At 40.2% G+C, this 17,176-nt stretch overlaps 1 protein-coding gene across 4 annotated transcripts in view; it reads right to left on the bottom strand.

Annotated features, from left to right (window-relative positions):
- Positions 1–4,860: 4,860 nt before the first annotated feature.
- Positions 4,861–17,176, bottom strand: part of LOC117472123 (collagen alpha-2(I) chain-like) — a 37,805-nt gene continuing 25,489 nt past the window's right edge. For 2 of the 4 annotated variants that reach the window (XM_034117255.1, XM_034117262.1), the window contains 28 exons: positions 12,764–12,859; positions 12,587–12,673; positions 12,409–12,495; positions 12,237–12,320; positions 12,061–12,153; positions 11,874–11,966; positions 11,699–11,791; positions 11,537–11,632; positions 11,361–11,447; positions 11,183–11,269; positions 11,011–11,094; positions 10,835–10,927; positions 10,648–10,740; positions 10,473–10,565; positions 10,311–10,406; positions 10,135–10,221; positions 9,957–10,043; positions 9,785–9,868; positions 9,609–9,701; positions 9,450–9,542; positions 9,274–9,360; positions 9,099–9,182; positions 8,925–9,005; positions 8,749–8,841; positions 6,337–6,417; positions 6,148–6,246; positions 5,729–6,064; positions 4,861–4,914 (listed from right to left, as the gene is read on the bottom strand). In XM_034117255.1, the coding sequence (XP_033973146.1) occupies positions 5,730–6,064; positions 6,148–6,246; positions 6,337–6,417; positions 8,749–8,841; positions 8,925–9,005; positions 9,099–9,182; positions 9,274–9,360; positions 9,450–9,542; positions 9,609–9,701; positions 9,785–9,868; positions 9,957–10,043; positions 10,135–10,221; positions 10,311–10,406; positions 10,473–10,565; positions 10,648–10,740; positions 10,835–10,927; positions 11,011–11,094; positions 11,183–11,269; positions 11,361–11,447; positions 11,537–11,632; positions 11,699–11,791; positions 11,874–11,966; positions 12,061–12,153; positions 12,237–12,320; positions 12,409–12,495; positions 12,587–12,673; positions 12,764–12,859 (2,666 nt within the window). In that variant the 3' untranslated portion in view covers positions 4,861–4,914; position 5,729. The remainder of the gene's footprint in view (positions 4,915–5,728; positions 6,065–6,147; positions 6,247–6,336; positions 6,418–8,748; positions 8,842–8,924; positions 9,006–9,098; positions 9,183–9,273; positions 9,361–9,449; positions 9,543–9,608; positions 9,702–9,784; positions 9,869–9,956; positions 10,044–10,134; positions 10,222–10,310; positions 10,407–10,472; positions 10,566–10,647; positions 10,741–10,834; positions 10,928–11,010; positions 11,095–11,182; positions 11,270–11,360; positions 11,448–11,536; positions 11,633–11,698; positions 11,792–11,873; positions 11,967–12,060; positions 12,154–12,236; positions 12,321–12,408; positions 12,496–12,586; positions 12,674–12,763; positions 12,860–17,176) is intronic. The other 2 variants (XM_034117269.1, XM_034117276.1) reach the window with 2 other exon arrangements.

Below are 17,176 nucleotides of genomic sequence, written 5' to 3'. Positions count from 1 at the left end.
GTGTCAAATGTTTTAAATATTTCTCAGAAATGTTCCCGTTTTCTTTCATTTTTCTAAATCTTTTAACATATTTTTATGTAAACACATATTTCCAAGGCACGCCTTTATAATTATTAGGATAAATAAAAACAGGTTTGAAATCATTCCAGTGTATACTATAGGACAGTAAACCAAACATATCGTTTAAAGTTGGAGAGATACAAAAATATGCATAAATAAATAAATGTTAAGGTAAAATAAGATATGAATGAACAACAAAAATAAAATAAGTTACATTTATTTGTTATCGGCTATGGTAGGTTATTGGTTATGTTCATATACTTATTTGATTATTAAAATGTAAACCGATCTTTTTCAGATGGGTGTTTTAGAGTTGTACCCCCCAGATCAGGGGCCTCATTTATAACGACTTGCGTAGGATTGACGTGGGAAGGTTGCTTACGTAGTACAAAGCAAAAAAATAGGTACAGAAATTTTCCGACATTTTCCGATTCACAAAACATTGCGTACCGGCGAGGGAAGTGCGTACGGCACTTCCTACGCCTGTTTCCCTTTAGAAATCACAATCGACTCGAAATGCGGCGCAGCTTTTGCGGGCTTCACGTAACGCCCATATTTGCCTATAAATAGTCAAAGAAAAGCCCATTCATTCATTCATTTTGACTGACTGCATCAAGAAGATCGCAGGAAATGACAGCTAAAAAAGACATCTCACACCGTGTCAGATTTTGGTTATTTTGGGGAGGTGGAGATAAATCATATTGTTTGGTGGATGCAGTTTGAACCAGAGTAGCAGCATGGAGGTCGGATCGTCACCAAAATAAATAAATAAGTGGTCCGAAAAAAGTTAATGACAAAAAAAATACACATAACCTTCCTCAGGCAGTGTGTTTGTCCCGGGGACAGGAGACCCCCTTGATGAGAAACTGTAAGAAATGATCGGGGAATCCCTCCGGAGTGGAGTCATGACGACTGGATCTGAATTATTTTTGTTGTATTTGGTGGTTTGTGTTCCAGCTGTCGATCAGCAACTATATATCCATAATCCACCAGTTAAAGGAAATACAATGTGTAAGCTGTACAATTTACCACATCTGGTGTTCTTAGTTTCCATACCTCCTGTGTTTTACGAGCGACTTATCAAGTCTTGGCAAACGGCATAAAACACGATTAAACGTGATAGTATATAAAACCATGCTCGTATCTACAACCTATAGAAATGCAAAACGGCGTCAGTTTAGACGTAATTCTGTCCTTCTGCTTACCGCATCATTTATGAGAAAACATTTCATAACATTAACACAACATATTCGAGGTGGTTTTAAATAACATATCCGTATTTATTTATTTCTCCAAGTTATGTTTTTGTGAGCACTGAGGAGTCTCAAACAGGCGTTTGTTTAATCATTTTAAGATTGGCTTTAATCAATGTTTGAAAATGAATTCTTCATATTTGATAAATGAGGTAACATTTTATTTATGGTATTATTTCCACATATTTCTCTCCATTCTTCCTTCTGCCAACGGTGTCGCAGTTTCTCGTCTCTCCCGTTTGTGTGCTTAGTGCGTACGCATGGGTTAGAGTTTGCGTGGAGGACCGCACATTTTCCCGTCAAGTTAGTATTTTATAAATCGCAAACATTGCGTAGAAACTGGCGTACGCTTTTTTGAGCGTATATCCCTTTTTATAAATGAGGCCCCAGGTCTCTAGTAATTGTGTGCTCAAAGTGCACCAGATTGAAGCATTTTACTTTTAAATGTTCAAAGAAATCTTCCCGGGGGGGCATACCCCCGGACCCCCCTAGAAGATGTGACGTCTACCCCACAATTCAAACAGGTTCATACAATACTGAATACATTTGAAGCCATTTTGACGTATATTACCTATGTCAATATCACTCCATCCTAGGGGAAACACTGAGATATATCTAAATATACAGCTAAAGCTACTTGGAAGATATTAATTTGAAAAGTGTTGTGTGTGTTGGACATTTGTGTGAAATGTTTTTCAGATATTTTCTGCTTTTTTGTTTTCATTTTTCTGAATCTCTTTGCACATTTTTCGAAGGTTTTAGGGTATTTTTGACATATTTTGCAAATGTGTGACAACTAAAAAGGCTACCAGAAAAATAAAACATTACAGAGGTGAAACACAGATTAATAGCAGGATGTTTCTGTGCAATTATTACAGACATTTGTATTTAAAGCAAATTCAGCCGTTTTATCCTGATGATGGAAACTGAGCGCCATCGTGTGGACAGATCAGAAACTACACCTGCACAGGAATTCTGTCTAAAATGGTTGACTTTATTAAAGGTAGGGTAGGTCAGTTTGAGAAACCGGGGTTGCGGTCGAATAGTCAAAAAATCAGCTCCTAAATTCTAACCTTATCGTCTATTCCTTGACCTCTGAGTGAAACGTCACGGGGTTAAGGGATAGTGGATAGGAGAATTCAAAAGGACTTAGGAGAAGAGACTACTGTACTTAGAGCACCCGACTGCACTGTCACTATCTAACGTGTTTATGATGCGCCAGCGGAGGTCATAAATGTGCGCCTGCTGCTGTGGGGAAACTATGGAAACTACAGTTTTCTATACAGTGGACTACAACATGGATGTTTAATAAGAACGAGGGACTACTGTAAACTCATCTAGAGACTCTGCACCGTGCTCTGATGCTGTTATGCTTTATGAACGGGGACAACAGAGAAACATATTCTTCATGACCAAAGTTGGAATTGAAATAAAAAAGGAAAGTGAAACTTATGCTCGTCACCCTCTCCCTCCGGTCCACATTAATACAAATGATCCCAATACGTATGATTGTATGAAAAGATCTTAAAATCAATACAAATGTATTTATTATAAACGTTAGTCCTTAACATCTATCACTGTGTATATCACCATTCAAACATCTTTTAAAAGTTGAACAAACCCCACACAGCTCAGTAAAGACTGTGAAATGTTGACTTTATTTGATCATTTCAGTAAAAACTAACGTTCATATTTCTCTTTTTGATTATAATACTGATGAACGTTCAAAACAAAGCACTTTGGCAACTTACCACATACGTTTTAAAATGCTTAATAAGCACCGTAACTTTCATGATATAATTTCTCGTTCATAATCGGTTGTTTCCGTGAACGGCCGACTGTTGTGTGACGGCAAATGCCGCGGCCGCAAGGCATTGTGGGGCAGCATTTTCTCCTCTCCTTTAGGTTAGGGAGGTCCAGTGGTTCTTAAGCTAAAGGAGGTTATAAAAGGTTAAAACCTCCTTTCCTTTCATTTAGAGAATTTGAATGGCACTTATCATGGCTGCCACTGAGGGACTTCCGGGTCAATTCACTCCGTTAGGAAGGTTCCTAAGCTAAATGGACTATTCGACCGCAACCCGGCTCGAGATCACTAGAATTTGAAAATCTGCCACTGTATATGTGTATATATATATATATATATATATATATTTATTAACATGACCAATGAGGGCACGAGATAAGTGTGTGCACAGATGGAAGGCTGACAGGCAGGTAGGCCATCCAGTTATTTTAGCCGGGCCGGCTCAGATGATTGGTCGTGCTTTTTACAGTACTACGGCTTCCACAGATGATATTGTTTTATGGATTTTTTGTCAAAGCACTTCAGATATTCATTGCTATCGGGATGTTAAGAGCATTCCATGGAATATAACAAAAAGTGTATCTCGAGCCGGTTTCTCAAACTTACCTACCCCACCTTTAATGTATTGTATTAGATAAGGATAACATGTTAAATTAAAAATACGAATAGATTATATTTATTGATCCTAAATCAGGAAATGGTTTTGTTTACAAGGCATTGCACAGGAGCGATAAATCAAAAATAAACAGAAATGTATAAAATAGATAGTATCTTATGAATACACATATACACAGTGTACAGAATGAGTTAGACCAGACTGCTAGTAATAAAAGACAAACATAGGATACTGTCTCCAAAGAAGACTAAGGTTTAAGCCACTAGAGGGCAGCAGAACTGTAAATACAATATAATACAAGAGTGTGTGTGTCACCTAAAGACACAAGATCATCAAAAGTGGAGAGGCTCATCAGCAGAATGAGGACACACTTTTGAAGATACAGAGACACGCACTCACTTGAGAATACATTACTCATGTCTGTCTGGGGACATTTTTGAATCAAGTGCAGACATTTTATATTGTCATGAAATCTTTTGGCATTTTTCAGATATTGTAAGGATATTTTCTTGAAATATTTCCCATATTTTTCAGACTCGTTTGGGGACATTTTAAGTGATTGTTGGTAATTTTATATGTGTTTTCCAGACATTACTCAATATGTGTGTTGGCATCTTCAGAACCTGCAGCTTGGTACATTCAGGACGTTTCTATACAAATAAGAAAAGCATTGCTTGTATTGAGCCAGCACTGGATTAGAACCTTTCCTTTACCTGAAAGGCTTTTATTGTGAAGACCCAGGAAAACTGGAGAATCAACAGAAACCAAAATGAAAAAAAAGGACATTAATTTAAATATTGCTTCCTGCATGATGCACATTGTGTTATAACTCTTCATGTTTCCTGTGACACGCAGACTGTGTGTGTGTGTGTGTCATTTCTGCTCAGAAGAGGCTCTTCAGAGGACAGATGTCCACTCAGTAATCAGTGTGTGAGGACAGAGAGCACAATCTAAAGACAAGAGCTGTGAGACTCGCTCATATAATATCAGTTTCCAGTCTTTGGTCACACTGTAGAACTTGCAGAGGAGGACAAATTACATTAACGTCACAGTTGTACCGTTTTTCAGTCCGTGGGATGTGGAGTTAAAGGGAACAATCTCAGACTCTCAAAGAAAAGAAAACCTCATTATGATCAGAAGTGTTTTTATTGATACTTTTCCAGGAAACAGTCAGAGTTCGCCTGCAAGAGAGAGTCAAAGTTTAGTCATGAATCAATAAAGTGGTATCTGTGTTGGTCCCTGAAGGCATCATCTCCCTGGTCCAATGGGATTCCTCCATTTGATTTTGGATGATTGCATTACGTTGATGATACTAACACGTAGTGAGGCATTTATTCTATATTTATTTAGCTTTATTGTGTAACTAAAGTAAACATTTCTCAGTGCAAGCTATTTTTCACATGTTATGCTGGGTTCATGTCCCCAGCGTTAAGATAAGGACTTTATTGATCCCAATTTGGGAAATCTTTGCATTTCAGCAGCATAAAAAGACAAGGCATTGTACATTAGAGGAATTCAAAGACTAGAAAACAATCCAAAATGTAAACATCTCAAATAGCATTACAAAAGCAGGAACTAGTTAAAGACACCAAAGCATCCATTCCTGGCAGAATTAATGTCCATGTAAATACTGCTATATTTGTAAATATCTTTCTAGTTCTGTGTTTTTAATTCTGGTTTTACTTTTATGTATACACCACAACATCAAGTCAAATTCCTCGTACGGGTCAACCTGCCTGGTAATAAACCTGATTCTGATGCAACGCAAACATTTCCCAAATTGGGATCAAAAAGTACTTCTTATCTTATGTACAGCTAAAGAACTTGTTTGCGTTGTACCTCAGAAGACCAGATGGATGTTCTTTAAAAAGTTCAGGTGATAGTCTGAAAGTTAACATTTCTTGGAGCAAACTATTTTTCATTTGTTGGTGAGTTCATGTCCCGAGCGTTAAACACACCCATGCATGTGCAGCTAAAGAACTGTTTGCGTTGTACCTCAGAAGACATTGGTCCCTGCGATGGAAAGACCCCCCGGTGTCTTCCTTCTCCTCGGTGCTTCGAAGACCTCTGACTCTGGGGAGAAACTGGAGTGAGAGAGGACTTCCTTTTCCCGCTGGTAGCTGTTTCTGGACTGGACTATGTAGGACGAAGACAGCGGAGGCGACTTATCGCTCACCGGGGTCTCCGTGATTGGTTCCCATTGGGCGAAACCCCAGAAAGGTGGCCTCCAGTTGTTCGGTTTCATGAACGAGGTTTTTGCCCAGGGAAATACCACAGGATCCGTCGGTTCGTAGCTAACAGGTCCATCAGCTGTGTTAATACTGGTTTGATCTGAAATCAGAGACATATTTAGGTGAAATGTCAAGAAGTTAAACGAAACAAACGTCATGCTTCCAAACCAGTCAAAAACGTACCCTTATTTGTAACAGGGTAGCCTACGTTGGAGTAATGAGGCGCACCGCCCAAGGGAACAGTTCCATCATAGAGTCCACCTCGGTTACTTCTAGTTTGACCTGGAACCAGAGGCAGTTTTAGGCAACATGTCCAGCAGTTTATAGTTCATTTAAAGCTTCTGAACCAGTCTAAAAAGGTTAAAGACTTACCGCCATTTATCGGAGCTGCGTTGGCATAACGAGTATTACCGCCAAAGGGAAAAAGTCCATCAACACGTCCACGGGGCACAACTAGAGAGATTTAGCCAAAAGGTCAAGGAGTCCATGAAAAACAAACAAAAATCTTAATTTTCTAAATGGTTTTATTAGAAGACCTACAGTCTATTGACACAGGTTTTTGCGTTGGCATAGCGAGTAGCAGCGCCATGAGGAACAGGTCCATCAACACTTCCTGAGGGAGCGGTGTTACTTTCTGCAACGAGACAGATTCAGGCATAGAGACATGCCTCTAAACTAATCTGAGGATAATTCAGGAAACGTCAGGGGTGCCCTCTATCTCCATTACTATTTGTACTGGCAATTGAGCCCCTGGCTATCGCGGTTAGAACTCATTCTCATATCACAGGAATAACAGTTGGGGACATTGAAAATCGCCTGGCCCTTTACGCTGATGATATTGTTTTATTTATAAAAAAATGTATCAGTGTCATTGCCAGCGCTCAATAAACTGATAAAGGATTTTGGTACGTTCTCAGGGTATAAGGTGAATAGTTCGAAATCTAACATTCTTCTACTTAAAGAATCTGAAAGACTTAATCCACCTCTTCAAACAGATTTCCAAAATTCCCTGGAAGGCTTTAAATATTTAGGAATACAGATTACACCTGAAATAGAAGACCTTGTTCCAAGAAACTATGACCCCATAATAGCTTCTGTGACAGATTCTATTAACAGGTGGACATCACTCCCTCTATCCCTAATCGGACGAATCAATATTATCAAGATGAATGTCCTACCTACATTTTTGTATCTATTTCAATCCCTGCCATTGCACCCACCATCCTCATTCTTTCCCAAAATGAAGAAAATCTTTACAAATTTTATCTGGAACAATCAGAGACCAAGGTTACGGCTATCCCTTTTATATCTACCTTATGAGAGAGGAGGACTCCAGGTACCCAATCTGTCCTGGTATTACTGGGCAGCCCAAATAAGAGCAGCAATGTGTTGGTTCTTGGACGGAACCCCCATACCATGGGTTGAAATTGAACATTATACAACAACTCCACTACCACTGAATTTGTATTTGTTCTCTGACTCTCCAAAACAGCTTAAAAAGAATACAAAAAACCCTTTTGTCAGGAACACAGTTGATGTCTGGTTCAAAGTACAAAGCCACTTAGGTTTAAAGTCACAGATATCCTCTTTTACTCCTGTATGGGGTAACAGAAGATTTATACCAGGAACATATGACTCAGGGTTTAAAATGTGGGCCAACAGAGGCATCAATAAGATCAGTGATCTATATGATGACAACAAACTGATGACCTTTGAGATGCTAAGAAATAAACATCATATTCCCTCAACACATTTCTTTAAGTATCTGCAGCTAAGGAGTTATATATCTAAGGCACAAAATCACTCACTATTATGTCCACCTCTGTCAAAGCTGGAAACAATTATAGTACATCACTCCTCTGGTCATGGACAGGTGTCTTTGATCTCTGACCTTTGCAAAACTGAATCAGAAGAGTCCTCAGAGAAGAAAAGACTTGCTTGGTCTACTGATTTGAATGCAGAGGTAACAATTGAGGAATGGGGGCAGATATGCCACAAAGCCCAGGTTCAAACTATTAACACGAGGTTTAGACTCCTACAGTACAAATGGATTATGCGTACCTATATAACTCCATCCCTACTACACCATTTTGATGCAAATATTCCAGATCAATGTGTAAAGTGTGATAATGATAAGGGAACATTGTTCCACTGCTTATGGGACTGCCCAAATATTAAATCATTTTGGAAAGATGTTCTGGGCACATTGTCAAAAATAATTTCCGCCACATTACCAGAATGCCCAAAACTCTGTATTCTTGGGGTTTTCCCTCTAACTCCCAGACTTAATATCACTAAGAAAAGACTAGTAGTTTTTTCTCTTCTCCAAGCTAAACACACGATAGCTGTCTTTTGGAAAAACCCAGAAAACCCCTCGATCAATCACTGGTTAAAAAAATCTCTCTCATTGTTTAGCCTTAGAAAAATTGACATTTGCCATAAAGGGAAAGCCTGAAGCGTTCCATCAAATATGGGGGGAATTCTTGGAGTTTTTGGAAATAAATGTACCTCCTAATTGACCATGTCCTCTATAATGTTTGGATGTGATGTGGCTACTTGTCTGCCGGCTTTGTAACTTGCAATGTTTAAATTACAATATTTACCACATGTCCACTTACGTATATATATTTCTTTATTATTTTTTATCCTTTCTTTCTTGTATTATTATGTTTTTGATTTTTCTTTGTGGGATATATACTTGTGCAATGTCTTATGCTGAAAAAACGAAATACCAATAAAAATATTTGTCAAAAAAAAAAATCTGAGGATAATTGGGTAACTTACCGTCCATGTTGGCAAAAGGATAACCTCCATAACCATAAGAGACCACTTCAGGAGCAACGCCACTGGGAACAGATCCTGGGTTACCAGACTGACCTGAAACCAGAGAGAGGTTTGAGTTTATGGAAAACAAAGTTAATGTAATGCTTCTTAACTAGTCTATATATTGGAGGACTTACTGTCTTTTGACACAGGTTTTGCGTTGGCATAACGAGTCGCACCGTCATAGGGAACAGGTCCATCATAGAGACCAGTCTGACCTGAAACAGACATATTTAAGGAAAATGTCCACGTTTTTAGGGAATAAATGTGATGTAATGCTTCTAAACCAGTATAAAATATTGAAGACTGACCTTCATTTGTAATGGCGTACCCCGTTTTAACGTATTGAGTAGCATCAAAGGGAACAGGTCCATCAACACGTCCACTGGGGGCAACTAGAGATAGATTTAGCCAAAAGGTCAAGGAGTCCATGGACAAAAACTTAATTTCAAGCTTCTTGATGGTTCTATAGTTTGGAAGACTTACCGTTTATTGACACAGGTTTTGCACCACCATAGGGATCAGGTCCATCATCGAGTCCACCTGGGGCAGCTGGGTTACTTCCAGTTTGACCTGGAACCAGAGGCAGTTTTAGGCAAACTGTCCAGCATTTTATAGTCAATTTAAAACTTCTGAACCAGTTTATAAGTTAAAAGACTTACCTGCATTTATCGGGGCTGCGTTGGCATAACGAGTATCGCCGAAGGGAACAGGTCCATCAACACGTCCTGAGGCAGGGGTGTTACGGTCTGCAACTAGAGACAGAGTCAGGCAATAAAGACATGCCTCTAAACTAATCTGAGGATAATTGGGTAATTTACCGTCCACGTTGCCAAAAGGATAAAATCCATAACCATAGGAGATCACTTCAGGAGCAACGCCACTGGGAATGGATCCTAGGTTACCAGACTGACCTGAGACCAGAGAGAGGTTTGAGTTTATGGAAAACAAAGTAAATGTTATGCTTATAAACCGGTCTATAGGTTGGAAGACTTACTGTCTTTTGTCGGGTCTGCGTTTGTGTAATGAGAAGCACTTCCATAGGGAACCGGTCCATCAGCTGTGCTCCTACCAGTTTGACCTGGAACCAGAGACATATTTAGGCGAAAGGTTGAGAAGTTAAATGAAACGAACGTCATGTTATGCTTCTAAACCAGTCAAAAACGTACCTTTATTTGTCACAGGGTAGCCTGCGTTGGGGTCTTGAGTATCACCGCCAAAGGGAACAGGTCCATTAACAAGTCCACTGGGGGCAACTAGAGATAGATTTAGCCAAAAGGTCAAGGAGTCCATGGACAAAAACTTAATTTCAAGCTTCTTGATGGTTCTATAGGTTGGAAGACTTACCGTTTAATGACACAGGTTTTGCACCACCATTGGGATCAGGTCTATCATCGAGTCCACCTGGGGCAGCTGGGTTACTTCCAGTTTGACCTGGAACCAGAGGCAGTTTTAGGCAAAATGTCCAGCAGTTTATAGCTAATTTAAAGATTCTGAACCAGTTTATAAGTTAAAAGGCTTACCGGCATTTATCGGGGCTGCGTTGGCATAACGAGTATCACCGCCGAAGGGAACAGGTCCATCAACACGTCCTGAGGCAGCGGTGTTACGGTCTGCAACTAGAGACAGGGTCAGGCAATAAAGACATGCCTCTAAACTAATCTGTGGATAATTGGGTAACTTACCGTCCATGTTGCCAAAAGGATAAAATACATAACCATCGGAGATCACTTCAGGAGCAACGCCACTGGGAATGGATCCTAGGTTACCAGACTGACCTGAAACCAGAGAGAGATTTAGGCAAGATGCAGAGAAGTCTATGTTATGTTTCTTAACTAGTATATAGGTTAGAAGACTTACTATCTTTTTTCACTGGGTTTGCATTTGTATGACGAGTAGCACCGCCATAGGGAACAGGTCCATCAACACGTCCTGAGGCAGTGGTGTTACTTTCTGCAACTCGAGACAGATTCAGGCAAAAAGTAAGGAGATTTTAGTCAATAAAGACATGCCTCTAAACTAATCTAAGGATAATTGGGTAACTTACCGTCCATGTTGCCTAAAGGATAACCGCCATAACCATAGGAGATCACTTCAGGAGCAGCGCCACTGGGAACAGATCCTGGGTTACCAGACTGACCTGAGACCAGAGAGAGGTTTGAATTTATGGAAAACAAAGTAAATGTTATGCTTATAAACCGGTCTATAGGTTGGAAGACTTACCGTCTTTTGTCGGGTCTGCGTTTGTGTATTGAGAAGCACTTCCATAGGGAACCGGTCCATTAGCTGTGCTCCTACCAGTTTGACCTGGAACCAGAGACATATTTAGGCGAAAGGTTGAGAAGTTAAATGAAACGAACGTCATGTTATGCTTCTAAACTAGTCAAAAACGTACCTTTATTTGTCACAGGGTAGCCTGCGTTGGGGTCTTGAGCATCACCGCCAAAGGGAACAGGTCCATCAACAAGTCCACTGGGGGCAACTAGAGATAGATTTAGCCAAAAGGTCAAGGAGTCCATGGACAAAAACTTAATTTCAAGCTTCTTGATGGTTCTATAGGTTGGAAGACTTACCGTTTATTGACACAGGTTTTGCACCACCATTGGGATCAGGTCTATCATCGAGTCCACCTAGGGAAGCTGGGTTACTTCCAGTTTGACCTGGAACCAGAGGCAGTTTTAGGCAAAATGTCCAGCATTTTATAGCTAATTTAAAGATTCTGAACCAGTTTAAAAGTTAAAAGGCTTACCGGCATTTATCGGGGCTGCGTTGGCATAACGAGTATCACCGCCGAAGGGAACAGGTCCATCAACACGTCCTGAGGCAGCGGTGTTACGGTCTGCAACTACAGACAGAGTCAGGCAATAAAGACATGCCTCTAAACTAATCTGTGGATAATTGGGTAACTTACCGTCCATGTTGCCAAAAGGATAAAATACATAACCATCGGAGATCACTTCAGGAGCAACGCCACTGGGAATGGATCCTAGGTTACCAGACTGACCTGAAACCAGAGAGAGATTTAGGCAAGATGCAGAGAAGTCTATGTTATGTTTCTTAACTAGTATATAGGTTAGAAGACTTACTATCTTTTTTCACTGGGTTAGCATTTGTATGACGAGTAGCACCGCCATAGGAAACAGGTCCATCAACACGTTCTGAGGCAGTGGTGTTACTTTCTGCAACTCGAGACAGATTCAGGCAAAAAGTAAGGAGATTTTAGTCAATAAAGACATGCCTCTAAACTAATCTAAGGATAATTGGGTAAGTTACCGTCCATGTTGCCTAAAGGATAACCGCCATAACCATAGGAGATCACTTCAGGAGCAGCGCCACTGGGAACAGATCCTGGGTTACCAGACTGACCTGAGACCAGAGAGAGGTTTGAGTTTATGGAAAACAAAGTAAATGTTATGCTTATAAACCGGTCTATAGGTTGGAAGACTTACCGTCTTTTGTCGGGTCTGCGTTTGTGTAATGAGAAGCACTTCCATAGGGAACCGGTCCATCAGCTGTGCTCCTACCAGTTTGACCTGGAACCAGAGACATATTTAGGCGAAAGGTTGAGAAGTTAAATGAAACGAACGTCATGTTATGCTTCTAAACCAGTCAAAAACGTACCTTTATTTGTCACAGGGTAGCCTGCGTTGGGGTATCGAGTATCACCGCCAAAGGGAACAGGTCCATCAACAAGTCCACTGGGGGCAACTAGAGATAGATTTAGCCAAAAGGTCAAGGAGTCCATGGACAAAAACTTAATTTCAAGCTTCTTGATGGTTCTATAGGTTGGAAGACTTACCGTTTATTGACACAGGTTTTGCACCACCATTGGGATCAGGTCTATCATCGAGTCCACCTGGGGCAGCTGGGTTACTTCCAGTTTGACCTGGAACCAGAGGCAGTTTTAGGCAAAAATGTCCAGCAGTTTATAGCTAATTTAAAGATTCTGAACCAGTTTATAAGTTAAAAGGCTTACCGGCATTTATCGGGGCTGCGTTGGCATAATGAGTATCACCGCCGAAGGGAACAGGTCCATCAACACGTCCTGAGGCAGCGGTGTTACGGTCTGCAACTAGAGACAGGGTCAGGCAATAAAGACATGCCTCTAAACTAATCTGAGGATAATTGGGTAACTTACCGTCCATGTTGCCAAAAGGATAAAATACATAACCATCGGAGATCACTTCAGGAGCAACGCCACTGGGAATGGATCCTAGGTTACCAGACTGACCTGAAACCAGAGAGAGATTTAGGCAAGATGCAGAGAAGTCTACGTTATGTTTCTTAACTAGTATATAGGTTAGAAGACTTACTATCTTTTTTCACTGGGTTTGCATTTGTATGACGAGTAGCAACGCCATAGGGAACAGGTCCATCAACAAGTCCACTGGGGGCAACTAGAGATAGATTTAGCCAAAAGGTCAAGGAGTCCATGGACAAAAACTTAATTTCAAGCTTCTTGATGGTTCTATAGTTTGGAAGACTTACCGTTTATTGACACAGGTTTTGCACCACCATTGGGATCAGGTCTATCATAGAGTCCACCTGGGGCAGCTGGGTTACTTCCAGTTTGACCTGGCACCAGAGGCAGTTTTAGGCAAAATGTCCAGCAGTTTATAGCTAATTTAAAGATTCTGAACCAGTTTAAAAGTTAAAAGGCTTACCGGCATTTATCGGGGCTGCGTTGGCGTATCGAGTATCATCGTCATAGGGAACAGGTCCATCAACACGTCCACGGGGGGAAACTAGAGATAGATTTAGCCATAATGTCAAGGAGTCCATGAAAAAAACAAAAACTTTCATTTTCCAAATGGTTTTATTGGAAGACCTACAGTCTTTTGACACAGGTTTTGCGTTGGCATAACGAGTAGCAGCGCCATTGGGAACAGGTCCATCATAGAGACCAGTCTGACCTGAAACAGACATGTTTAGGCAAAATGTCCAAGTTTTTAGGGAATAAATGTGATGTAATGCTTCTAATCCAGTCTAAAAGTTGGAAAACGTACCTTCATTTGTAACGGGGTAGCCTACGTTGGAGTATTGATTCGCACCATCATAGGGAACAGGTCCATCAAAACGTCCACCTGTTGAGGTACTTTCTGCAACTAGAGAGAGGTTTTGGCCAAATTTAAACCAGTTTATGGAGAATACGGTTAACTTAAAGCTTCTGAACCAATCTAAAAGATCATTGTCCCCGGCTTGAGCTTCAATCTCAGGATCCATGTATTTCTGATCCTCTCCAGAATGGAAGTAGTCATCACATACAGAGCATCAACTAGTTCCTGAACAGTGTCCTTCACATGCTGATATCCAAGAGAGGGAGTTACACAGTCACAAGATGGAGGAATAGAAAGCAGTATTCAATGTTTACTTCAGATTAGCTCCACGTCAGAAATGATCATGCTTGTCATATGTCTATCTCCATAGAGGCTGAATCATCATGTTAATCACATAGCTATCATATGCCTCAAACAGTCCTGATGCTCTTCTAGGTAATCATACATCCTGTCATGTACACAGCTACAGTTGGGATACCTTTGTTAGCATGTTGCTCTCATGTTGGAAGAGTACATTCAGTATTTTCACAACACAGACTTACTGCCTTTTTGCACAGACTCAATGGTGCCGAAAGGGAAAGACCCGGGACCAAAGTGGTACGCTTCAGGACCCCCGATGTAAGGAACGGGTCCGTCACCAAAGTCCAACATTGGAGGATTGTTCCAAGCAGGAGAAACGCTGTGGACCAAACTGGACGACGATACTCCCAAATCTGTATCTGCGTTTCCACCAGAACCAGATGGAGGAGAGGAGGAAAGTAGTGGAGAACAAATACTTTGTTACTGTACTTAAGTGCATTTCTCTGGTATCAGACAAATAAGTAGTGGAGTAAAGTACTGACGACTTTTTACTTTGACCACAAATACCTGTACTTTCTACTTCTTACATGTTGAACACAAATACCTGTACTTTCTACTTCTTACATTTTGAACACAAATGGCTATACTTTCTACTTCTTACATGTTGAACCCAAATACCTGTACTTTCTACTTCTTACATGTTGAACCCAAATACCTGTACTTTCTACTTCTTACATTTTCCAAACAAGCTGGTTCCTTTAGTTTGAATGCGTGTTTGGTGGCGTGATCATTATTATTTAGAGTCTATTGATTTGAACACGATCCGTGTATCCATCATTTCCTGGTCTTCTCTAAAGAAGAGGGACCAATGAAAACGTTGTCATGTTGCCGTTGTTCAGCATGGAAACATTCATTAGCTAACAATGACATTATTGTTCTATTAATATAAAGGGAGGTCAGGTACTCTTTAAAACAGCTGCTAGTTATGGGTACTTTATACTGAAGTACATTTCAAAGCCCTCTTTACTTTGACTTGAGTAAAGAAGTTTAGTCAGTACTTCTACTTTTACCAGAGTATATTTAAACACGAGTATCTGTACTTCTACTTGAGTAAAGGATGTGTGTACTTCTACTTGAGTAAAGGATGTGTGTACTTCTACTTGAGTAAAGGATGTGTGTACTTATATGTGAGTAAAGGATGTGTGTACTTCTACGCGAGTAAAGGATGCGTGTACTTCTACGTGAGTAAAGGATGCGTGTACTTCTACGCGAGTAAAGGATGCGTGTACTTCTACGCGAGTAAAGGATGTGTGTACCCTCTCTGGATGGAGGCTGATCCCCAGCTTCAGTGGGTGGAGCAGTGAGGTTGACGGACCCTTGGTTTGAATCCGAAGGCATGATGAACTTGTCTGGTTTGTAACTCTGAGGATCCTCATTTGGAGCTTCAGATCCTCCAGAGCCCCGGGTCGCAGGTTAGAGTTACACATAAAAACAATTAGGTGTCACGCTTCTACATATATTACAAAACAGCCCAATAGATGGAGCTGTGTACTTTAAGCTTTAGCATATTCTGTTAAACATATGTTCCTAAAGATGTTGCACCAAATAGCTTTAATTTAAACTTTTTAGATTTGTTTTCACTTCTAATCTAAATGTGCGAATGTCCATGCTTCAATGTATGTATACTGAAGAGTAACTTTGTCTTAATATATCAGTGTTTTCTCATAGAAACTCACCTCCTTTTGTTGCAGGAAAACCCTCCCCACTGCCGACCAGCAGCAGACAGATCCACAAAACCCTACACACACACACACACACACACGCACACACACACACACACAGACACACGTTAAACCTCTCAGAAGCAGCTTTTAAAGAATCAGATGGGTTGTCTTCTTCTATGGTTTTATGGCAGTTGGCCAACAGCTTTTAGGTGCATTTACCGCCACCTTCTGAAATGCAGTGTGGATCAGCTCAGTGTTAATCTCAATTCTTAATACAATTCCTGTCCTTTTTAACAACCTAAACTCTGCCCTATGCTACATCCCCTGAACTCCTTCTCTAAATCTCTACTAGATTTAATTCTGTTTGACTTCTGTTCAGTGCTTCCTTTAGTAATATATGTTCTTGATGGTATTTGGGACATTGCAAACAAATGTGCTCCACTGTTTCATAAGGACCACAATATTCACATTTGCCGAATAATGTGTTATTTAGCCGTGTGACCAAATCTCATTCTTGAAATGATGTCCTCTTTTTTTTACTTCTGTTGACTTCTCTTGTTTCTCCAACTTTCTTTTGAACATTATAAAAATGTCTAGTAAAACCTACTGTTTGGTGAAGCAGCTTTTAAAGAATCAGACAGTTTGTCCTCACCTCACAGACGTTATGAGCTCCATGCCTCCTGCTGTGATCTGATGAAGCTCCTCTGCTTTTAAACTGAAGCTCCTCAGCTCTGATTAACTCATTGAAGACACCTGGAGAGTCTGCAGCTGTTCAACTCCCTGCCTGCGTCACTACACCCCCAAACATTACATATCCTAATCTGCATGGTTTGTTTGATGCAGAAAGCCTTTATTTCCTCTCATTTTGCAGAATGCTTCTCTTGTTCTGACCCAAAATCCTTTGCACAGTGAGCAACAGGGTCAAAGTTCATAAGGTGCCGTGTTATATTGAAGTACTGCATGCAAATAAGCATATTTTCTAATATGCGGTGTGTACTTAAAGTAAAAAAATAAAAGTATGCAGACATGATTGTAACTTACAACTGCAGATACATGTAGTGCATTAAAAGAATGACTATTTTACTTGGAAAAGTGTGTTGAAAAATAGCATAAAATGCATTGCACTTAAAAAAAGGGCGATATCGCAGTAAAATAAAACCATAAATGTAAGAAAAACACATAAAAATACGGCTGGGAATATAAAAAATGTAGCAAGAGCAAGTGTAGAGTGAGTTTCTATGTGAAGTTCATGTTGATTATATTTTATTTTACTGAAATAAAATGGTACAAATACCTAAAAACTGAGAA

The sequence above is a fragment of the Trematomus bernacchii genome, unplaced genomic scaffold, assembly GCF_902827165.1.
Source record: "Trematomus bernacchii unplaced genomic scaffold, fTreBer1.1, whole genome shotgun sequence".
NCBI classification, from domain to species: domain Eukaryota; kingdom Metazoa; phylum Chordata; class Actinopteri; order Perciformes; family Nototheniidae; genus Trematomus; species Trematomus bernacchii.
This window is presented reverse-complemented; position numbering and strand designations above follow the sequence as displayed.